The 24,875-nt window shown below is 34.6% G+C and overlaps 1 protein-coding gene across 6 annotated transcripts in view; it reads left to right on the top strand.

Moving 5' to 3' along the window:
• RECK (reversion inducing cysteine rich protein with kazal motifs) overlaps nucleotides 1–24,875 on the top strand; it is a 79,503-nt gene that overhangs the window by 5,539 nt on the left and 49,089 nt on the right. For 4 of the 6 annotated variants that reach the window (XM_081273643.1, XM_081273645.1, XM_081273646.1 and 1 more), the window contains exons 2-6: nucleotides 9,401–9,459; nucleotides 15,797–15,871; nucleotides 16,767–16,803; nucleotides 19,737–19,822; nucleotides 21,584–21,631. In XM_081273643.1, the coding sequence (XP_081129769.1) occupies nucleotides 9,401–9,459; nucleotides 15,797–15,871; nucleotides 16,767–16,803; nucleotides 19,737–19,822; nucleotides 21,584–21,631 (305 nt within the window). Of the gene's footprint in view, nucleotides 1–9,400; nucleotides 9,460–15,796; nucleotides 15,872–16,766; nucleotides 16,804–19,736; nucleotides 19,823–21,583; nucleotides 21,632–22,741; nucleotides 22,844–24,875 lie in introns of those variants that run through there. The other 2 variants (XM_081273648.1, XM_081273644.1) reach the window with 2 other exon arrangements.

Below are 24,875 nucleotides of genomic sequence, written 5' to 3'. Positions count from 1 at the left end.
AAAGAGCTGGGGACATAGCTCAATGATAGAGTACCTGTGGATTCGATCTCCAGTACTGCCAAAAAAAAAAAAAAAAAGTTGGATCTTAATTAAACCAAAAATCAACATGGCCTGAAGTTGTTGGAAAAAAAACTTGAAAGATGTTTGGAATTTAAATCATCAGGAATTTAAATCACCAAGCATTTCAGGCAGAAGACTGTGTTCCAAATAAATGTAGATTTTTCCTTATTAAAAATAACTGAAGTTTAGAGAAGGAAGGCTAGAAAAAAGACTTGGAAATATTTTTAGTTGGAATAGTAGGAAGCCATTGTAGGCCCTTAATTACGAGTGACATCATGAAAAATCCATTAAAAAAAATTAACTTGGCAGTCATATTGATACTACAATAGAATGAACATAATTGGTGTTACAGCAGCTCAGCGTGAGACAAACAATGGAGGATATATCCAACTTGCAAATGATTCAGGAAAAAACAAAACATATCTGTTTATACATATGTGTAATCATACAGATGATGAAACAGTATGACAGCAGTATTGGACGAGTGATGGATTATTTGGCTCTTCTTTGGCTGGCAATGTATTTTGCATAGATACATACACACATAACATCAGTTTTTAAGAATAATTGTGACATTTGCATGAATGAATTTTTAAATTAAAGTTGCAATTGTCGTTTAAACATTTTTAGAGTGATTTTCATTTTCAAAGTTGTTTTGAAAATAAAAATTTGATCACAAAAAAGATTTCACTGGGTGTGATGGTGCATACTTATAATCCCAGCTACTCAGGAGGCTAAGGCAGAAGGGTTATGAGTTCAAGGTCATCCAGGACCATCTTTTTTGAGACCCTGTCTCAAAATAAAATTTAAAAAGGGCTGGGAATGTAGCTAAGTGGTAGATTGCTTGCTTAGCAAGCATAAAACCCTGGGTATAATCCCTAGTACAGCCAAAATATATATATATATACATATGTAATAAAAATAAGACCAGAATTTTTAAATTAATGTATCTTTTTATTTAAAATGACCTTCTTCCAGCATTAGCTCAGATTTTTTTCCCCTTAATAGTGTGGGAAGGATATGTATATTTTCTTAAAAATATATATTCTGTTTTAGTAATTCTTTAGGAAAACATTAATTAGAGGAACTCATTATTTTCCATAGAAAAGAAAACAGAATGGCTTTGCATTAACCAAATTACAGCTTTTGGGAGATATCTGTGGCAAAATCCCTTTTAACTTAAAAAATCCTGTAATTCTATGGATATTCCTTATTTTTAGATTGGGGTGTATTCCATTTTTTAAAATGCTAATTGGTCTTAGAAGTTGCATTTTTCTGTGTGTGGCTGTAGCATGTGTTTCCTGCTTATTTGCCTATCTTTGGTATACATGTTGCCTAAACCAGCAGCCAAACATTGATATTTCAAATTATTGGATATTCTGCTTGCATATATGTAAATGTCTCTAATTCTTTCTTAAAGCTAACAAGCATGGCTTTTAGTAATCAAGTTTTGATTTTTATTAATTTTATAATCACAGACACTTGGAATAAGAATGCAAGGTAACTGTAGATCTTTTAATAAGGACAACACCTGTGCTTTTTTTTTATTACCATGTTGATATCGAGTTATAAATCAAACTATTTTACCTTTATTCAACTTCATTCTGTGAGAATAAACAGCTTAAAACTGTTTTTTTTTTCTTGAAGAACAAATTAGAAAAATTATAAAATTAAAAAATTAAAGCATTTTAGAATTCATTGTCTTATAGAAAGCCTTAGGTCTTAGAAAGGTTTTTTTTTCTCCCCTTCTTTGTAATAGTTGAATGACCCAATTAATCCATTTTAATTGCTCTAAAAAAGATAAAGACCTTTAATTGCCACATTAATTGCATTTGAATCTTCCCATCCTTAATGAAGCTGTATGAATTAATGTCTTTTTGTGGGCATTTATTTCTTGGAAAATATGCAGTGTTAAAGATTCTAGTAAACTTTTATTGTTTCAAAGGAAGAAAAATGTGTACTAATACAGGCTAAAGTTAAGAGTACAGTTTGGAAAATTTGATGGAGCAAAGGCTCCCTAGCCTGTTCATGGAGGGTGGCAGTCCTCTAAAGGGAGGAAATGTACTATTACAGAGGAATGCTTGGTTGAGAAGAGGAAAGAGATTATTGCCAGAAGATTTCAGGCTGCCCTCTTTCATCCATTCGGTCAGAAATACAAGAAAAGGCTTTTGGAAAGACTAGAAGGAAATATGCCAGAATGTCAACAGAGGTTGTGGCAAAACAGTGGGAATATAGATCTTTTCTTTCTTTCTTTCTTTTTTCTCTGCCTCTCTTTCTCTTCCAAATTGCGTGGGGTTTTTAATGGGGGGGGGGAGAATTATTTTAAAAATTTAACTTTGTAGGTCATTCCACTATAAATTTGACCTTCACTATTAGATAGGAAAAAAAAGTCTTTTATATTTATATTTTTAAATAAAACTGTTGGTTGTTATTGGAGTTTTAATTGTAACACATTTTTGTGTTTGTTTTAAATAAACCTTTGCTCCAAGAAACTTTTCCAAAAATCCCAAGACCCAAATCAGTCTCCTGTCTGCCTGATTGTTTACTTTTTGCTAAGCCTGTGTTTATTGGGACCATATGTTATTCTGAGTTATCTTTGCTCAAGATCAGCTGGATTTTCTGCCCTCATATGACCTTTGTGTTAGAGGATAGTAGAAAGTGCCAATTTTTAGAGTACTTCAAAAGATCATGTCAATATCATGCAGAGAGGCCTTTTTTTCCTGCCTGCCCTCCCATTCTAATGAGGCTGGAACATACCAACAATCTTAGGAGATGGGGGTTGGTCTGGCTGTTAGAAGGAAGTCTCATGAGTGCTTGGGCCCTTCCTAGACTTAGAGCTTCTTAGACAGTAAGAACAGCACAAGGCACTTTTGACACTTTGAATCAAAACACTTTTTTTCTTCTGAAATGTAGTGAAATTTTTTGTATGTTCTTCAGAATATTATAAGTCAGGTGTTTAGAACTTCAAGAAACCTTTTCCCATAAGTTAATGTTAGAAAACTAGCTCCATAATAATCTTTTATGAAACCAAACTATAGTAATATGCCAGTGGTATCATAGACCCTATCATTGTTTTGTTGAAAAAGTTTCTAGTTTTGAACTTAAAAGCCTTATTTGTAAGATTTAAAGAGGACTTCTTTTATTCATTTGTTTATTCATTCTTTTCTTTCCAATACCAATCCTGTTTTCAATCAAAAAAGTTCTGTTTTTATCTCATTTGTATATTGAAATGGTTTAGATTTTACTTGAATCGAGGATTATATTACATGTATTAGTATGTCTACACACATATACAGGTTTATATAATATATTAAAAATGTGTGCCTATACACACATATATATATATTTTTGGAGGGGAGAGGGATACTGGGGATCAAACCCAGGGCCTTGTGCAAGCTAGGCAAGTGCTCTACCACTAAGATCCCCAACCCAAATACATATTTTTAAAGCCATCATATTAGATCCAGTTGCCTAAAATATAATGTTTTTACCTCTATGTCTTCTTTGGCTTTCCAGTCCTACATAGCTGCTGACCAATTGTATCTTTTTCCCAGTCTTTTACACTCTAAAACAGTTCCGTGCCCCTTCAGATTGTATCTGTATCTAATTTATGAATTCCTCTGGGCCCATAATGCTGCTTGGCTACTGCTTTTCTGTTTCTCTAATTTGATGTTTCTCAAATGGCATTCTGAGATGTTAATTGGCATGAAAATTGTCCTATGGCTTGAGAAATTTGTGTAGTAGCTCCTCATTTAGCAAATTAATGTACTTTAATAGTTACATTAATGTATGAAGGGCTTTACAAAGTCCTATAGTGAATCTGTTAAACTTTTTTTTTTTTTGGAACTGGGGATTGAACCCAAGGCTGAGCCACATCCCCTGCCCTTTTTTTTTTTTTTTTTTAATTGTTGGTCGTTCAAAACATTACATAGTTCTTAATATATCATATTTCACAGTTTGATTCAAGTGGGTTATGAACTCCCATTTTTACCCCGTATACAGATTGCTGTATCACATCAGTTACACTTCCATTGATTTACATATTGCCATTCTAGTGTCTGATGTATTCTGCTGTCCCCCTGCCCTTTTTTATTTATTTATTTTTTATTTCGAGATAGGGTGTTGCTAAGTTGTTGAGGCTGGCTTTAAACTTGTGAATCTCCTGCCTCAGCATCCTAAGCTGTTGGAATTACAGGCATGCACCACCATGCCTGGCTGTTCAACTTTTTAAAATTCTTTCTTTCCCAGTTTATTTGAACATGAAACATTTTCTTGAGGAATTAATATTATTATATCATGAAACAGTATTCTTTTATACACAGAAACACATCTAATATTGTCTCCTTTCTCAGTTCTCCAAATTAGTTGTTTCAAACCTTGACAGTTTCAGCTCAAGACCCCCTACCCTACCTATTTCAACCCTATTTTTATTCTTTGTTTGGGATTTTTTGTTTTGAGACAGGGTCTTGTTATATTACCCAGGCTGGCCTTGAACTCAGGATCCTCCTGCCTCGGCTTCCCAAGAAGCTGGGATTATAGGTGTATACCACCACATTCAGTGCAACTCAATTTTCTGACCCAGTCTCTATTTCATTGAGAAAGTACATTCTGTCAGCTTCATTCTTCATATATCAGTGTCCTTAAATCTTTTCCTCTTATCTTGATTGGTCCTACTGTTACTGGAGTCCTAGGCCAGAGGCCTTACTCTTGGGGTTCTAACGAGTCAGGTTTGGCCATTTGTCCCCAAAAATAAACAGAAAAGGTAATAGTGAAAAGCAGGAAAGGAGCTTTTCTCAACATAGTCACATTGGGAAGACAGAGTGAGATCTAGCATCTCAACTTTGTCTTTGGAGTGTTGATATGGGTTTTAAGATTGAACAGAGGAAGAATTCAGGCTGGGTATAAGGGGTAATGCATAATTAAACAGTCCTGGTCAGACTGTGGCCTGATTGGTCATTATCTCAGTTCTAGTTCCTCATGGTGGTTCCAGAGAAGTCCTTATCATTAAGAGGGCAGTCTCCATTTGTTTCACAGGATGCAGAATGTTTATCTATCAGACCTATGATCCTGGAAGGGGGTGGTTTGGTTTCCATGAGATGATTGCTCCTGTTTAGGGGGCTTGTGGTAGGGTGATGTGCCTGCAAGGCTCTATTATTCATGGAAAGAGCAGAGCAATGACTGTATACTTCTAGGCACCGCTCCAGGGGTCTGAAATAGAATGCTATAAATATCCCTGCAAATCTTGTCTTAGTCTCAAAGGGGGACAAGATAGGCTAGGTAAATTTAGGGCCAGTAAACTTTGCCTTATCCGTTTTCAGATGAACACTCCTTAAATGATTAACATATCTATGTGCAAAGCTGAGCAGGTCATAAAGTTTAAGGTAATAAAGGAGATAGATACAAAATTAAGGCAGAAATGCCAAGCTTTATCCTGCTTTCAGTTACTCATTGGGCATCTGCATCTGAAGGCCTAAGTAAACAGTCAATACTTTTAACAAAGACAGCCTTGCTAAATTTGTGTTATACTACTACCAGGCTATAAATGGATGAAGTAAAAGAGCATAATTTTTGTTCATTATTGTGTCCTTGTCTCTAAATAAGAATGTCTCTTTTTGAACTGACATCCCCTTCCAGGAACCATCTCATTCAATTTCTCTTTAATCCATTTGACTTCCAACTGGATATACTATAATTCAGTTTTGCCACCAACCACTCATAGTTAGCAAAACCTCCACAAGTTTTAAAGGACATGGTCCCTAATAAGACTTTCATTACTCCAGACAGGAGCCTCACTTCAAGGGTCTTCAGGCCACTTACACTTTTGATCTGGGTATAAATCTGTGGTCTCCCATGACCCTTTCAAGTTCAATAATTCACTAGAACCATCCACATAACTTACAGAAGGCAATATGATTAAAATTGCTCTTTGGAGCTGGGGGCATAGCTTGATGGTAGAGCACACACTTAGTTCTTAGGAGGCTCTGGTTTCAACTTCCAGTACCAAAATATAAAAAACAAAATAAAATTACTGTTTTACTATAAAGGGTTCAAGTCTGGAGGACCAACCAAATAAGAGACTCTTAGGACAAGGTCTGGAAGGAAATGCAGAGCTTCTGCATGGAATCAGGATGATATCATCTTCACATCAGTGTATTCAGCAGCCAGGGAAGCCCAGTGAGCTTCTGTGTCAGGAGTTTTTATCAAAATTTCATTACATAGGCATGATTGATTGAATTATTGGTCTCATGTTGGAATCTAGTCTCCAGTCCCCCCTCCGAAGACTGAGATGTCAGGTTGAGAGGTGACTCAGTAGTCCCAATCTTCTAGTCTTTCTGGAGTGGTGGCCAGGCCCCATCCTGATAATGAGTCATCTCATTTTCATAACAAAAACACTCCTATTACTCAGGAAATTCCAAGGATTTAGAGTCTCCTAAGAATAAGGACAAAGGCCAGTCATTCTTCATTTTACAGTGCTAATATTCAAAAGAGTTATCTGTACATTATTGAATTCTTTCTTGAACTCAGGCTTTTGCCCTCATCAGGTCACACTGATGACACTTATTTGAAGTCATCAGTGTCTTTCACGTTGCTATATACTGTAGTCAATTTGAATCACATTACTTGACAACAACATCTAGCACAGTTAATGCCTCCACCTTGAAACATTTTATTTAGTTGGCTTCTTGGTCACGTTCTCTCTCTTAGCTTTTTCCCCATACATTGGACACTCTCCTGCGTTCAGACACCTAATGGACATCTCAAAATTGTATCAGAATTATTTAAGAACTGAATTTCTGATTATCTCCTCACCCTCTGGAATTTCCTATTTTAGTCTTTTCCATTTCAGTTAAGGGTATTTCCAGGTATTTCTATTTTCCCACCTTCTCATATCAAAAATTTTATAGTCTTTGATTTTTTTTCTACCATATCACACATCTAATCTAATAGCATGTTCTGTCAGCTTTGCATTCATAATATATCCAGACTCTGATTACTAATACCACTTCCACTGCTGCCCCCTAGTCAAGACACTATAATGTCCTATCAGTATTATTGGAACAGCTTACTGATGTTTTCTCCCTTGCTTCTCTGTAGTGTGTGTGTGTGTGTGTGTGTGTGTGTGTGTGTGTATTTGGTACCAAGGATTGAACCCGGGAGTGCTTAATCATTGAGCCATACCCCCAGCCCTTTTTGTATTTTATTTAAAGAGAGTTGCTTAGTGCCTCGCTAAGTTGCTGAGCTGGCTTTGAACTCACAGACCTCCTACCTCAGCCTCCCAAGCCACTGGGATTACAGGTGTGTGCCAATTCGCCCAGCTTCTACTATATATATATATTTTTTAAAGAGAGAGAGAGAGAGAATTTTTTTAATATTTATTTTTTAGTTTTCGGTGGACACAACATCTTTATTTTTTATGTGGTGCTGAGGAGCGAACCCAGCGCCCCGCGCATGCCAGCTGAGCGCACTACTGCTTGAGCCACATCCCCAGCCCGACAATATATTTTTATCACAGAAGTTAGAGTGATCCTTTTTAAATGTTACTCAGATTACTCAAAACCCTCCAATTGTTTTCTGTTCTCCTCAGAGTAAAAGCACAAGTCCTTTCAGTGGCCTATTAGAGACCTGTATGCTTCTGTTAAGACTTCTGTTACTTCTCTAATATCACACATCATCTTCTACTTTCCCTTTCATTCTTTCCCAGCCACATTCCTTGCTGTTTTATGAACACACCAGAAACTGCACTTGTTGTTTGGAAAACTTAATAGACTTGTTCTCTCACTTTCTTTAAGGTTTCTGCTCAAGTATCATTTTTTCAGTGAGGCTTTCGTAACCTGCCCTAGAAAATACCTTCCTATTCCCTAACACACATTCTCCTTACTCTTTAACCTGCTTTATTATCTCCGTAGTCTTTACCACCATTCCACATTAACATTCATATCCCCCCCCCTTTCTCTGTGTGTGTGTGTGTGTGTGTGTGTGTGTGTGTGTGTGTGTGGTGTGTATAGTTTATTTCTCCTTCCAGGGAATGTAATCTCAATGAGGACAAAGGCTCATGGTTTTTGAGTGAATGAATTGATTCCTTGTATTTAATAAACTGTTCATAATTCTTTTAAAAATTTAAGTTGTCAGTGGACCTTTATTTATTTATATATGGTGCTGAGAATTGAACCCAGTGCCTCACACATTCTAGGCAAACACTCTACCACTGAGCCACAATCCCAGCCTCCATAAAATATTTTTAAGTTAATAAATACCTTAAAAGAAGAGGTGTGCCCTGTTTCTTGCTAAACATAATGCCTCCTTATAAAATAAAATTTTAAAAAAAACTTGATTTTATTCATTTTGGACTCCTCTTGAGACATTTTTCTGTCAGAAAAGCATTAATTCTCAACTGTTTCCTTCAATCTATAAAGAAGCTCAGGTCTTTCCTACTTTTAGAAGGGAGGTGGGGAATCTTCCTGTAGCCCTGCATCTTCCTATAAGTACCATATTCTTCTATTCTGGTCACTGCCAGACTTCTTGTGAATCTATATTTACTGTCTATGCTTCCTCACCTCTGGCTTACTCTTTAATAGCTTTCATTTCTACTAGCCTCAGAAATGACCAAGTGGCCTTGTAACTATTAAATCCATTTTCTTTTTCATTTTTCAATCTAACTTGATTCTTGTGACATATAACACTACATCCTTCCCTGTAATACCACTCTCTCTGGTTGACCCACCTCAGCTAGACTGTTCCATCTCAATCTCTTTCTTTGTTTCTTCCCATGTCTCAGATGTTGCCAATTTTTTAGGATCTGGTGTTATAAATACTTCTCAGCAGAAAATCCATAGGCAGTGTCATTTCCATATACCTCCTTTATGCTGATGACTTCCGAATTTGTATGTTGAGGTTTGCGCTCCAGGCTTCGATTTCTGACTTTACTGGAATTTCCTTTTGTATGTCCTATAGGAAATACACATTCATCATGTCCTAAATGAAATTCACTATTTTTTAAAAACCATTTGACTTTGTATTTGAAATGTAATAATAGAATCTAACCCATAGGGTAATTGTAAGAATTGAATAAGACAATGCATAAAACAAGCTTAGTATTAAATTCTGGCACACAGAAAGCATACAATAAATAATAGTTACATTATCACATAATAGTTTTCCCTATTAGACTGCAAGTTGTTTGAAGGCAAGGACCATATCCTCAAACTCTGCACTATCCTTGACTTGTAATAGATGCTCTTTAAGCATTGAGTTAAAATTAATAATAATCTGTGGGATAAACAGTTTGTGTAATCCTTTCAATTTCAGATGTTGGGTTTTTGTTTTGTTTTTTTCTCCCTAGGTGCATTATGTTGTAATCATTCTAAGGATAACCAAATGTGCCGTGATGTATGTGAACAGGTAAGCTTGATCAAAATTGTAGAGGCTGTCAATTATGTAACTGCTTATTAAGTTTAATAACTTTGGAGAAATCTATTGGACAGTACGTTAACCATATGATCAGAGTTCACATCACCAGTATTAGGACAAATTGACATATGTCTGCTGATACAATGCAGTGAGAAGAAACACAGCATCTTATAAAGCATTCCTGCCAAAAATTCATACCGTGAATCATGAAGAAACAATCAGGTAAACCCAGATTGAGGGATATTCTTCAAAACAGCAGCCTATAATCCTCAAAATTATCACTTCTATTAAAAATATCAGTTATTATAAAAACAAAGAAAGGCTGAGAAACTGTTCCAGATTAAAGGAAACTAAAGAGAAGATAGGACAACTAAATGCAGTGCATGATCCTGGATTGGAACCTGGAATTTAAAAAAAAAAAATTGCCATAAATGATGTTATTAGATAAATTGGTGAAATTGTTGAATATGGACTTAACATTAGCTAGTACTGTATCAGCATTTTTATCCTGAATTTAGTCATTATATTGTAGTTAGTATGACAGTGTCCTTATTCTAAAGAGATACATGCAAGGTAGCAGAATACAACAGTTACTAATATAGCATTATGTAAAAATGTGGATGTGTAACCGATGTGATTCTGCAATCTGTATACGGGGTAAAAATGGGAGTTCATAACCCACTTGAATCTAAAGTATGAAATATGATATGTCAAGAGCTTTGTAATGTTTTGAACAACCAATAAAAAAGAAAAAGAAAAAGAAAGAGATACATGCAAGGATTTAGGAATGAATGATCATAAATGTCTATAATAAATTCTAATATAGTTCATCAAAATAGTAGTAATAATCATATGTGTGTATATAGAGTTATAACAAATGTTGCAAAATGTTAATAATGGGTGAATCTTGGTGAATACTATGTGGGTATTCTTTTGTATTACTCTTAACATTTTTTGTAGGTTTGAATATTTGTGCTTGAGACTTTTTATCTAAGTGTCACTGAAACAGTATTTATTCATAAAGTCCTACTTTTCTTTCATCATCTAGCCTTAGTACCTGATAAATTATGGTCTCAGACATCTTTGAAGTTTTCTTCTAGTAATAATCTGGATTTTATCACTTTCTAAAACTAGGAGAGCTACCTTACTGGGAATATAACTTCTCTCAAACAATACTATGGACTTAGTTTTGTTTTGTTTTGTTATTTTATTTTGAGGATTGAACCCAGGGACCACCACTGAGCTTCATCCCCAGTCCTTTTTATTTTATTTTTATCTTAAAACACAGTGTCTCTTGAGTCACCGAAGGTCTTGCTAAGTTGCTGGGGCTAGCCTTGAACTTGGGATCTTTCTGCCTCAGCCCCTTGAGTGTAAGGAATTACAGGTGTGAGCCACTATACCTGGCTGTGGACTTAGATTTTGCAAGATACTCTGTGGTTATAAGACATAAGAGTGTCTCAGCTCATCTGAGTAGCTAATAGAAAATGCAGTGGTGTGCCAAATCAAAGTTTTTTGCAAATTTGCTGCCAGAACAATAGCTTTTTTTTTTTGATTGATTGATTGATTGATTGATCGATCGATCAAATCCCAGGCCTTGTGCATACCAGCCCAGCACTCTACCAGTGAGCTACATCTCCAGCCCCAGGAGAGCTCTTTAAAACAAAACTGGCCTGTTGGTGGTATCACTATAAGGAATCTTTTAAAATAACTCTTGGAGGCATTGCTTTTCTGACTTTTTACTTTGTATCTTGAGGTTTGGCTTCTTCTTGCTTTTCCTACTGAGGTTCCATAAGGTTAATAATTGTGAAGAGATGTCTTGTAATGAAACACCTGCAGCAGGTGAGATCTGGTTTCTTAAAATCTGGAATGTTAGAAATTCCATAATTTAGCAAATCAGTTGAATACTACAGTCACCCTAATAAAGAACATTCTTTTCTAATCAAGTTCTTAACTAATTGAGAAATAAGACAGATAGGTCCCAGAGTAAAACTTTAAAACTAGTTACACAGATGTTGAATGTGGCTTTATCTCTAGGCACACACTAAGTGATAGAATTTGACTCACTCCCAGAGGAAAAGAGGTAAGGACTGGGTTGTGTATGTTCACTTCCTCCTACAATTTCAGCAGTCAGCTAAGTCAGACATTCAGATCATGGAAGGAGTGAGGAGTATAAAAAGATGCCTGGACAGTTAAAACTAGTAGAGCTCACACCAAATGGAAGAAAATACTAGGAGTGAGGATTTATCATTTCTGCAACCAATAGGGAATAAAGGGAGAATGGAGTCCTGATAACATTTAGATTTTGTGCTGAAGTGAATAGTCCTATAAACCCTTGATAACTAGAAGGTTGGGAAAAGGCTTTGGTTGGGGCAGGGGTTAGATTCACCTTCCTGGTGAGTTGTCTTCAAGACAGTTGAAGACTTGGAGTTAAAACCTTTGGAATTAGAACTTAGATAAAAAGGGCCATTGGTTTATAACAGTCAACAAAATAAGTGTGATGATTTACTATGAGTCTGTCAACATTGTCTCAGGCTAAAGGTAAGGGATCTGAGATCTGAGAAAAGGCCCTTAGCTTTAAAGAAGAAGAAGAAGGCTGTTAGCAGAGGTATTCTAGAGCAGGGACTTTTGCTCAATCCCCCAATGCTTATAATAGTGCCCAGTACTGAACATTTTCAAAAATATTTCTAGATTGATTGAAATGATGGGGCTAAAAGTCATACTGCAGGGATTTTATTTTAATTTAATTAAAAAGTTTAAATGTATTATGTACTCTTTCAAATTTACAAAAATGTATTGGGTTTTTTTATATATCTTATGTCCCCAACTGTATTATAAAAATTCTTCAAATATAAGGATTATGTCTTACTTAAGTGTTGTATTTAGGCCCTTGTTTATGGAAGCTGATCAGTGAGTGCAGGTTGATTGGTGAACAAATGAATAATTCCAGTGACTCAGGAGGGCAAAACAACCTTGGCAATTTAGTCCTCAGCCCTTCAAAAAATGAAGGGCTGAGGTGTAGCTCAGTGGTAGAGCACTCCTGGGTTCATTACCCAGTACTGCCAAAAAAGAAAAAAGTTGGATGTGTCAGTAAGTCAGTGCAGAAAATGAAAATTTGGTTAGATGAGAGGACCTTGCTTGTTTGAAGACAAGGGGAAATGAGTTATAAGTTGAGGTAAAAAGAAGTTCTTAGAATTTAAGATTATAAGCCCTGTGGTCTGATTATTTCTGCCTTGAATGGAGTATAAGTGTGGTTATAATTTTTTTTGGTCTGATGTGATTTATATAATGAAAGTATCTCTTCTAGATATATATTCATCTTTTTTTTTTAAGGTGTGATTATCTGTTTAGTAAAAAAAATAACTGTTTGGGACTGGGGTTGTAGCTCAGTGGTAGTGTATTTGCCTAACGAGTGAGGCATTGGGTTCGATCCTCAGCACCACGTAAAAATTAGTAAACAAAGTAAAGGTATAAAAAAATAAAATTCAAAAAAAAGTTTTAAAAAAGTAACTGTTTATATTTAAGTCTACATTATTATCTAAAAGTGTATACATTCTGGCTTCTTTTAGCTAAATGTATTCCTAATAATTAGTATATTTTTCTTAGTTTAATTCATTTTACTTTATAGAATCATAGTTTTAGAGAAGGGACCTGATGGATTATCTGACTTCTAAATTTTGTTTGTTAGCTATTCAGATAACTGGAACATGAGAGTTAAATTTTTTTCCCCTTATGTTCTAAGCCCTGTACTACTTTAAAATGAATTATTTCATTTAATTCTTACACCAAGCCCTCGAGGAGGTAATATCATCTGCATTTTATAGGTAAGGAAATAGAGATATAGAAAAGTTAAATAACTAACCAAGGTCCCCAAGCCATATGTGATTTGAACAACAGGGACTCAGAGCCAAGTGTGTCTAATTATATACTTATAATTAGTGAACAAAATAAAGTCCATTCTTATAGCCACCAAGATATACCCATCTCCTATAATACAAAGGAGGGTGCCCATTTATTCAAAGTATATTATTTACAATCTCAGTTCCATGTTCTTTCCATTGTCCTAACCTGTTTCAAGTGCTTGGAGGTTTTTTGCTTTTTTGTTTGTTTTTGCCTTTGGTGTTTTTGAGAAGAAATGTTGAGGAACAAGGAAATGAGTTTGAAAGCATAGTTTTCCTTCTCTGTGCTTCTTTCTGTTCCACTACCAAAGTCAAATAGTTTCTCTCTTTCTTATTCATTTTTGTCTATTGTTATTTTTTAACCATTTTTTTTTCTTTCACTCTTCCTTATCTTTTTATAATGGAACATTGCAAATATATATGAAGGAAGTATAATGAGCTCTGTATTCATTTTTGGCATTATTAAGTCATGACTAATTGCATTTCATTTAATCTACCCCCCATACTCTTTCTATCCCTCCTTCCCCATTATATTGAGGCAAATTTATATTGAAGCAAATCCCAATTGTTCTGCCATTTGATTCATACAATGTCAGTTTATATCTGTAAATTATACATATTCGTTTTTTTAAATATAGCCAGGCTGGGGAGTTTGCTCAGTGGTAGAGTGTGCCTAGTATTCATAAAACTCTGGGTTAGATCCCTAGCACTGCAAAAATAAATAGATAAATAACCAAAGTACCATTATCAGTTCTTTGAAAATGTAATATTCTAATAATAGCTAGTTATTAAAATTTCTTAATTATTTAACAAAGCTTTTTAAAAATTTTTTATTAATTTAAATGAGAGGTACACATTGCAATTGGTTGTATGTCTTTTAAATATCTTCTTTTTGTTGTTGTTTTTTGACAACTTAAGAATAATTATTTGAGGGTCTTTTACCCAACAGTACTTTTAAAATGACATACTAATTACTTTTCTTTTTAAAAATTTTTTAATTATTATAAGTATTTACTTATATTAATTATACAAATTAATGGGTTCCACTGTGACATTTCCATACATACTGATAACATACTTTAATTATATTCACCCTCCCTATTACTTCCTACTACTTTCTTTTGCCTCCCCTCTCCTTAAATGTCTTTTGATCTATAGATTTCTTCTAGTAACTTACTTGATGAATAAATTTGATCATTTATCCTGTAGAGTTTCCCACAGTCTGTACTTTACTGTTCACATCCATGGTGTTATTTAATGCATTCCTCTTTCCTCTATATATCTTAGTAATTAGTTGTTAGATTTAGAGCAGAGCTATCCAACAGTACTTTCTACAATGATAAAAATATTCTATGACCATATGTTAGCCTCTGGCCACATGTGCCAAGTGAATACTTGAAATGTGATTAAGGAGACTAAGGAACTGGTTTTAATGTTATTTAATTTTAATTGATTTAAGTTTAAATTAAATAGCCACACATGACTAACAGCCATCTTATGAGACAAATCTAAAGGCTTGATCAGATTGAAGTAAGGTTTTATTTTTGTTTTGTTTGTTTGACATTTCTTCCCATGAATGGTATTTTGTATCTAGTTGTCACTTTTCATGATGGTAATAGTCACTTTTAATTACCTAAATGTTTTAGTTCACTAGATATAAAAAACTTGTGATATTCTATCTCTTTTTACTTCTTAACTATAATTAGCAGTGTTGGAGGAAAATGCCAACTAACTAGAACATTAAATCCCTTAGTATTCATGGATTTAATAGTCTCAACTATTTGCAGGTAAACATGAAGGTCTATCTGATATGTGTAATGATTTCTAATTTACTGAGACACCAGAAGTAACTATATTAATTTAATTCCTATAAGGCTGTGAGTCATTTGGCCTGGTGAGTGAATCTTGTCAGCAACTCAGGATCTTTAGTGAAAGATGGCTTTGTCTTTATTTCATAGAGAATTTGTGTGCCATATGCTATTCACAAATTTCATATTCATCAGAGTCAAAGATATGATACTGTTTATTTTTTAATTGTCATCTGTTGACTAAAAGCATTTGTAGAACAGTTTAGAATAAAATTTTCTTTTTTTTTTTTTTCTTCTTCCCTTTCCTTCTCTCTTCATCTCTTCCAGCCCCACTCCCAACAGGTTTTCTCTACTTTGGGTCAATAGAAAAGGGTCTAGACTTACTATTTTGGACCTTTTGATCACTTGCCAAATTAACCAACCGTTTAAGAAATGTTACCTCAGCTTAATTTAGATGCTTCCAAGGGTTTTCCATTTATAAAATGAAGCTGGAAAATATTCTGGACAACTGATAAGCCTAGAGGATAATAAATTTTACTCCTTATTTCCTATAGCCAAAAAACAAAACAAACAAAAAAAGCTCTACAAAAACCTTTTTTCCTCTTTTTTCCTTTTGTCAAATAGATTTTCTCCTCAAAAAGTGAATCCCGACTAAAACATTTATTACAACGAGCCCCAGATTATTGCCCTGAAACAATGGTAAGTCCTACTTAAACTATGAAGGTTTTTGTCTATATGAAACTAATGAGTTACTTTTAGATTAGCATAATTTTCAATGTGATTGTGGTCAGAGTGAATTATTAGATTTAGTTAAAATATTAGATTTAGATAAATTTTTTAAAAAATCTTTACACAAATTGTTTAGATAGAACATGGTCTTCATCTTTATTGTGTATTTTAGGATGTAGGAATAAAAGCAAGTTTAAATATAAATGTATTTCGGCCTTTAAATTTCACTGTAGTATTTTATTTGATATTTTGTTTTATGATTTTATTTTGATTAATTTTATGAAAACTATAGTAAACTAAATCTTATTTATTTTGATTTTTAAAAATTGGAAATAAAGGAACATATGCAGAATATTATTCCTGTATTTCCATTTTCTGGCATACTGTAGATCTGTTGCTTACCTATCTAAATCAGATTTCTTAAAATATTTCCATTGCTTGGACTCTTCTCAGTATTTGGGATGCTCTTGAACCAAGACAATAAAGCCTGAGCTTGCATGAAAGAACCTCTTTTTATATATAGTGCCTTTGTTATGTGGAAGGGGGAAAAATGATGGTCAGTCTGATTGACATGTTTTCCTTAAGTTACTCAGGAGACACTTTTGTCTCTGTTCTTGGAAAAACAAAGAGTATCCTGAGTAACCAAACCCATCCTTAGTACTTTTAGATGGGAAACAGGAAAAGAGTAAGCAATATTTGGTATCTCAGCTTCTTTTCTTTCCTGAATGATGTGTATTTAGCCCTTGAGCATTGATTATATGGACCCAGCCATAAATAAATTAACCATACGTAATTTCTGTAGAAATTATCTTTTTTTAATAAAAACTGGTTATCTACATAAGCCTTTTTGTGATTATAATTTCAGGTTGAAATCTGGAGTTGTATGAATTCATCTTTGCCAGGTAAGCAGTAGAAAGTATGACATTTAGGGGTTGGGGTCGTGGCTCAGTGGTAGAGCACTTGCCTCACATGTGTGAGGCACTGGGTTCGATTCTCAGCACCACATATAAATAAATAAAATAAAGATCCATCAACAACTAAAAAAAAATTAAAAAGAAAATATGACATTTAGTATTTAAATTTTAAAAACTTATTTTGTGAATATAAAATCTGTCATAGTCCAATAGTGTAATTTGTTCTCTGGAGTTTTTATCCTTTTCTTCCCTTCCACACCCAAATTTTCAAATGTATAATTTATTTCCATCCATTCAAACCTTTTATACTCTTATCTCCACTTCTACCATTCTTGGAAACTATTCTTTGAAAGATCACCAGGATTTCTTGATTTGTACTTTATCTCAGTGTTTACTCTCTGATTTTCCCAAACACTTGCTATTATGACTCTTCCAAGACCTTGGCCTTGGAACCTTATTTTCTCATATCTTTCTCCTTTTACCTACCATAAGGACTATAATTGTTCCTCCTTTCAGTGCTTTTCGCTTCTCTCTCCACACTTACTGTGGTGATGTCATTCCTTCCCAGAACTTCCCAGAACACATATGTAGTATTTTGAACACAAAAATAAAGGTCCATCAACAACTTGTACTCTTGTTTGCTTCAATTAAATTAATCAATCTAATTTGTTTGTGACATAGACATCTCTTCCTAGATTCTTCATCCAGATGGTATCTAAAGTGCAAATCCAAAATCAGACTCATAACTGACTCTTTTGTGACTAGAAAACCCATAAGTTTTCTTTGATTCCCTTTTCTTTCCAGTTACATTAACTCTTCCCTTGCAAAATCTTGCAACTGTCTTCTCTATTCCTAGTTCAAGACTTTGTTGTTTTGCTCTTGGGATAGAATATTATAATAACTTTATGATTGATGTTTTAATACATTATATACATCTTTCCTGTCCTCTTCAGAAAGAATCCATCAAGCAATATCTACTTCCATTGGAATAAAGCCCAAATTTCCTATCCTGGCATTCATGGTCTTCTAAAATTAAGGCTCATTCTAGCCCTGGTTAAAGCCAGTGTCTTGGGGTGTGGGGCTGGGGAAGGAGGGTTATACCTTATATATCTCTGAATTCTGGAGGCTGCCACATTCTTTAAAGTTTTTGTATTTCAGACAAATTGAGCTGTTTGTCTTCCTGGAATTGTCCACCTCCTTCCCTGTTTTCCTAGTTATCTCTTTACCTAGTGTCCTGGAATTCATACACATACATACACATTCTCCACACATACAAACTGTAATCTCCATAATGGAATAAATCATGTGTTTTATCTATTTCATACTTTCATAGCCCACATAACACTTAAAAGAGTACCTTTTCTATATAACTACTGAATAAATGTAAAAGATGGTTGAATAATATTTTCTAATATTACTGGATACATAGAAACAACAACACTGCATTATTAATAGCCCACAGAGTTTATGACCTACAGGGTTTCTATTCATAATTCTTTCTAACATGTGAGAAATTCTGAATAGCAAGTAGCTAAGATTTAGAGGAAACCATACTAGACAGTGGGGCTAGATAGAAGTCTGTGCCCCTTATGCATTAAGAACACATGGAGATGAAGAAACGTATAATGTGCAATATTTTTAGTTTTTATAATTGATGTGGTTTATAATAATCAACTTCAGTGCAGTTTATAATTATACTTTGAGAGCTTTGTCTATCTATAAACTGTTTGTTTTGCTTAATGTTTTTCAGTAGAATACTTAAATTTGTTGTATTAAGTCCTAGACTCTTGTTACCTATTGCCTTGAATTCCCCACATTTTTTCAAATGTAAATAATAATTTAATGTAATGCAGATGTTTATCTCTAGATCTGTGTATTACATAGAAATGGCATAGAGCATTTTTTAAAGCAAATAAAGGAAGATTTGCAGCATTCCTACAAACATGTCTTTTCTCCTTTCATTGTTCACTTGTTTTTTTCTTTTCTGTTCCTTCATTCATTCATTTCTTCCTTCCTTCCTTCCTTCCTTCCTTTATTTATTTTTAATACCAGAGTGCACTCTACCACTGACCTACATCATGAGATCTTTTTTATTTTTTTTTATTTTGAGACAGGGTCTTGCTAAGCTGCCAAACTGGCCTTGAATTTGCAGTCCTCCTGTCTCAGCCTCCTGGGTTGGTGGGATTAGAGGCATACACCATCATGCCGGGCTCTATAGTTACTTCTTATGTTCCCTAATTTTATATGAGCAGTCAGTCATTTTTTTGACATTTATGATTACAAAGGGTCTAAGACCATATTAAAAGCCTTTTTATAATTTTATAATCTTTTGATTTCAAAGTACTTTTGTTAGAGAAATAGCTGTTGTGTATAAATTGAACCAAAATAGTACATAGTCATTTTTGCCATGATTAAGTGTGCCCTTCAAAGTCAGGACTACCTCACAGAAATTGTTCTTGCATGTATCCTAAGTATCATTATTTAAATAGCATCATAGGTTTTTACTCTTATACATATATAATATTTTGAACACAAAAATACCTGTACTCTTGTTTGCTTCAATTAAATTAGAATCTTTGCCTCTGATTCTGTCTATAAAAATAAGAAGAGGCCTCTCCGTTACTTTCCTCTCTCTATGTGTCCTCTGATAGAGTGGGAATGACTTCATAAAGTTTAGATTGAACTGAGAAAAGTCAAGAAGCAGAAGACCTGGTAATTACGCTTTGTGGGACCCTAAGGAGACTAATAAGCACTGGGAGTTAAGGGTGAAGGAAAGGGCTTAAGATTTTGATGCCCTGTTATCTGGGTGAATTTTCCTGTGGTCACCCTCTTTGACTTATAGTGGTTTCCATAAAACATTTTGTTGTACTGTTTGTCTTTGTTGCTACTTATGAAAAACATTTGAACATTTTGTTTTTAAGGTGTGTTTAAGAAGTCTGATGGCTGGGTCGGCTTAGGTTGCTGTGAACTGGCTATTGCCTTGGAATGTCGACAGGCATGCAAGCAGGTAACACCTGGCAATCAGGCTTTTCTGCATCATGAAGTATAGTTTAGATTACTGTGCATATGTTATACAGTTAGCTGTACATATGATTTAGGCCTTGCCTGCTTTATTGCGTTGGATAGGTGACCCATAGAAACTGCAAAGTTTGTCGTTTCTTTCGTGGATCATTTTCTTTTAGATTTGTTCTTTTTTCAGTTATGGCTGCTACATGTAAGATCTTCAGCCTTCTCCTATTCTTTCTTATCTTACTTCTCTCTACCATGCAAAGAAAGAATTTTATAGGAATCAGGGCCTTTCATGCTTTGTCCATGGTCATTCGGAGTCAATGCTGAGTGTCTCCAAATAGTCATGTAACATTTGCATATGCTTGGACAAAAGAAGTTGACACAGTTGACCTATTTCATTTTCATCTTCCCTTTCTTTTATCATGGCTTTACCCTGAGCATGTTCTCATATCTCTTCTCTTAACCTAAGTGGTATGTGACTCCTACAGTGAGTTATGGCTTCTTTTTGATTTGATGTATCTCTGGTCCATTTCAGGCTAGGTCCTTGAGTTCTTCCTCACTGCATATTTTCATAGTGCCTCCCTGGAATGGGAAAAGTCACCACCACCCAGTCTTCACTCCAAATGGTGGGAGTAGACTTAACTAGAAAACTAATTGTTTAGATAGTGGTTTAATGAACATAAAACCACAACTGGAAAGGCTTCTCATTTTCTTCTTGTAGGAACTGATCTTTTAACAAAACTATATGAGACATGGTGTCACCTTCACTTTTACACAAACCAGTATGTACCATAGCCTAAGCAGTACTCTTTGGGTAGCACATGGCCTAGCTATATGCGTTCTCCTTTAGGCATTAGAGTGAAGCTAAGTTGTACAAGATTGTACTGTAATGGGTCTAGTGAGATATAAAGCAGTTTTCAACCCATTCTGCTTTCCTTTCCCATCCCCATCAACTGGCTTATTCTAAATTGCGTGGGCTTAGATGACAGAGTAGGAGGAAATGAAATAAGGGACTAGAGTCCATGGCTCTGAAATTACGTCTTTAAATGGAGACTAATGTCATGTAGAAGATTAACTACTTTTCAGCAGATTTGTTTTGCCTTGTTTTACATTAAGTGCATACTTTCATGTGTTTCTCTGAATATCAGTTTCTCATCTATAAAGGTGATAATATCTTTTTTAAGCTTGTAAAAGAATTATATAAAAGGAACTTTTTTTACTTGCCTGACATAGTACCCTTTCTTTCTTTAGTTGTCCTCTCGACTATACATGGCCCTTTTCTGAGAAAATTGACTCTGTAAGTTCAGTGTGAAAGCTTTGAGTGTACAGGGTTAAAGAAAAACCAAAATATAAGGGCCCTGGCAGAGCTTCACAAGAAAATTTGCTGTGGCAGAGCTTCACAAGAAAATTTGCTAGAATGGAATTCAGCTTAAAAAAAAAAAGTCCTCTGATTTACATTTCCTTCAAAGTCATCTTGTTTCTGAAATAACAAAAGAGCCATGTTATTATGTGAGATTAAAACCATAAAAGTTAGAGTGAGGCCCTAGTATACTGAATAGATCCTAGAATGATGTTTGTTTTAAGGACATTGTGTGAAATGTATTGTATTTTAGGAACTTTTAAAATATCTGATTATAAGATTTTTCATGATAAAATAAAAAATACTACACTGGCCATTGACATACTAATATGTGCTCTTTTTTAATCTTTGCTAAATAACATGTATAATAAATTAATGGAGAAATGTGTTGACTTTTAGGCATCTTCAAAGAACGATATTTCCAAAGTTTGCAGAAAAGAATATGAGGTATGCATTTTATTTAACAAATATGGGTATCCTATTCAGGTATTACCAGAATTGACAAAAAACACTTAAATTTCAAAAGTGAGTTCATTTTTACACCAACTGCCTTCTACTTTACAGAAAATTTAGCTTTGACTAAAATGTCATTGCTTTGTTTAGAAATGTATGTCTTTAATTAATTTTGGTATTAATTTTAAAGAAATGCCTTAATCTAGCATACAAAGTGTTTAACCAAAATATTTTTATAACAAAGCAACTGGTTTTGCTAAGACTGCGAAATCATTTTTCTTTGGTTCTGTATCCTCTTTTTACCACTTTTCTTATCTCTTGACCTATCTAGGTATTCCTTTTTTAAAAAATCTCTATTATAAATATAAACAAAAATAAAATCACACTGCAAGTGTGCGTAGCTTCAAACTTTTCTAACATCTTGCATTTGAGGGAAAATACTAAGTTACAAAGGCTGTGCTAAATTTGAAACTCTTGTCTCCCACTGATGGAATTTCAAACACTGTGGTATCTAGATAGGGAAGATACTAGGGCAGAAGTAGAGAAGGTATTTTCTGTCAAGCAGAAGATTTTCCCTGATGTGAGAAAGACTCCTTTTGGGGGCTAGAAAATGCTTATTTTCTAGAACCCCATTGTTAAATGAGATAATTTTATAGTTTTTCGTAGTATAAGGTGATGTAATTAAGGAGACTTAAGTGCACATGCCCCTCATTGATCATTTTTATATCTAAACATTGGGAGAAGAAAGAATTAACTCATAACTACTTCTAGATTATACTTCTGATTTTTTTCTTTTCTTTTCTCAAAGCCTATAATTATCTTTCTTAACATTTTTAAACTGGAAAATCTTATTTATCTTTTGTTCCATTGTATTGTTGGCTAAGTTATATCTGTTCCTCTGAAGACAGATTTCCAAATAAGCTGTAGCTCTTCCCTGTTCTTATTAAAGAAGCCTTGCTACCAAGAAGTAAAAGGTCCTCCCCCCCCCCCCCCATCTCTCTACCTTTGATGTGACCAGTTTGGGTTTCTCTTGAACAAAGTGGCTAACTATGATAATTCCTTCTTTTCTCCCACATGATGTCTGACACTGTCCATCTCCTGTAGCCTGTCCTCCATAATTTTAGTGTGCTTCCTTCTCTTGTCTGGATTTCTGCATTGCCCTAGGAAGTCTACCAGTATGTGTTGATGAAGGACGGGACAGGAAAGGTAAGAGAGACACTGTCCTATGATAGAAATAAGAACAGTTCGGTTTTCAGTCAATCCTCCCTTACTTGAATTAGAATTAAGTAACCATTCTCCAAGAGTCTACATGACAAGAAGGTTCTTTATTTTTATATTAAAAGCTGACCTCCCAAATTATTCAAGATAATGTAGACTCAGTTTGGTTTTTTATGTTACTTAGAAACAAAAAGGCAGGAGCACTTATACAGGATAAGATTTCTGCATTATAAATCCTAAATAACAGTGACTGTTCTCAAGTCTACTAGCAATAATGACTACTTGTTGTAAAGTAAATTTGGTGTAATGCAGCCTGTTTTCTCATTGGTTTTTTATCACTATCCAAAACGAGGCTTTTAATATCTTTTTTCTGGAGTGGTCATGGATAAATTCTTAGATATTTAATCCCTTTCTTTAGGCTTATAATTTTAAGGGTAGCATTTCCCTTAAAGGATGGTTTTGCGTAGTTTGATTCAAGATTCAGAGAGTTGGTAATTACATTTGGAGGAGCTTAAATTATCTTTATTGGAAAGATGCTACAGAGTCCCTTTTGAGTAGTTTTCCTAGAAATTTACTTATGTGAATAAAGTTTAAAAAATGGTAATGCTATAGCCAGGCACCATGGCACACACCTATAATTTCAGCTACTTAGGAAGCTGAGGCAGGAGATCTCAAATTTGAGGCCAGCCTCAACAACATAGCAAGATCTTATCTCAAAATGAAAAAAAAATGGGGATGTGGCTCAAGCGGTAGCGCGCTCGCCTGGCATGCGTGCGGCCCGGGTTCGATCCTCAGCACCACATACCAACAAAGATGTTGTGTCTGCCGAGAACTAAAATAAATAAATAAATAAATTCTCTCTTTCTCTCTCTCTCTCTCTCTCTCTCTCTCTCTCTCTCTCTCTCCCCCCCCCCTTTCCTCTCTCTTTAAAAAAATAAAAGTGTGGCTTCTCCATCAAACACAATTTAAAAAAAAAATGATGAGCATCTAGCCCAGTGGTAGAACACTGTCCTGGCATGTGCAGATGTGTAATACTGGACTAAATCCCCCATATTACAACAACAAAAAAGAAAAAAGAAAGAAAGAAAAAAATGAAAAAAAATTATAATGCCATTTAAGATTCTGTTTTGTTCTAACCAATGTAAGATAAACAAGTGAAATATAAAGCATTGTTACACCTGAGATTTATAGAGTGTACTGAGAGGCTGTTTTATATATTAGAAAACACAAACTGGAATCAGTCTTAGGTTAAAATTCTGATTAAACTACTTATAGCTTAACTTCAAATACTAGACAGTTATAGCTAATTGAGTGAAATTAACTAAAATATATGTTGCACTCATAAGGGCTCGGGGAAATCCAAAACAGAACAAGCATGTTGGGAGTTAGCAGAAAAAACTTTGCAAAAGAGAAAGACCTGAAAGGGTTGGTATAATTTGGTTGTTAGTAATACCATGGCTGGACACAGTGATGCACACATGTAATCCCAGTGGCTAGGGAAGCTGAGGCAGGAGGATCACAAGTTCAAAGCTAGCCTTAGCAATGGTGAAGCACTAAGCAACTCAGTGAGACTGTCTCGAAATAAAATACAAATTAGGGCTGGGGACGTGTCTCAGTGGTTGAGTGTCCCTGAGTTTAATCCCAGTATCAAAAAGTAGATAAAAAATAAGACCATGGATCAAAGGCACGTTAGCAAAAAAAAAAAAAAAAAAAAAAAAAATGCACATAACTTATGCAGGGAGCAAAGAGAAGACAGCCCTGTTTGGGGCTGAGAATCTGTGCTTGGAAAGATGACATTTGGAGGCTCTACTCATTATTAAATAGAGGTGATGATGATTTGGTAAAAAAAGATTAACATGACAAATTGCAAAGCCAATATTTTAGAAAGCTTAAACTCTTAGTTTTGTGCAGACTAAGTTTTAGCTCCTCTAAATCCCTAACTTAGCTAAAAATATATAAGGTCAAGCCAGCAATAGGATGATGGCAATAGAATCAAGTATTCAAGAGTAAGTCAAAGATT

Source organism: Spermophilus citellus (assembly GCF_964194105.1).
Source record: "Spermophilus citellus genome assembly, chromosome: 2".
Classification (NCBI taxonomy): domain Eukaryota; kingdom Metazoa; phylum Chordata; class Mammalia; order Rodentia; family Sciuridae; genus Spermophilus; species Spermophilus citellus.
This window is presented reverse-complemented; position numbering and strand designations above follow the sequence as displayed.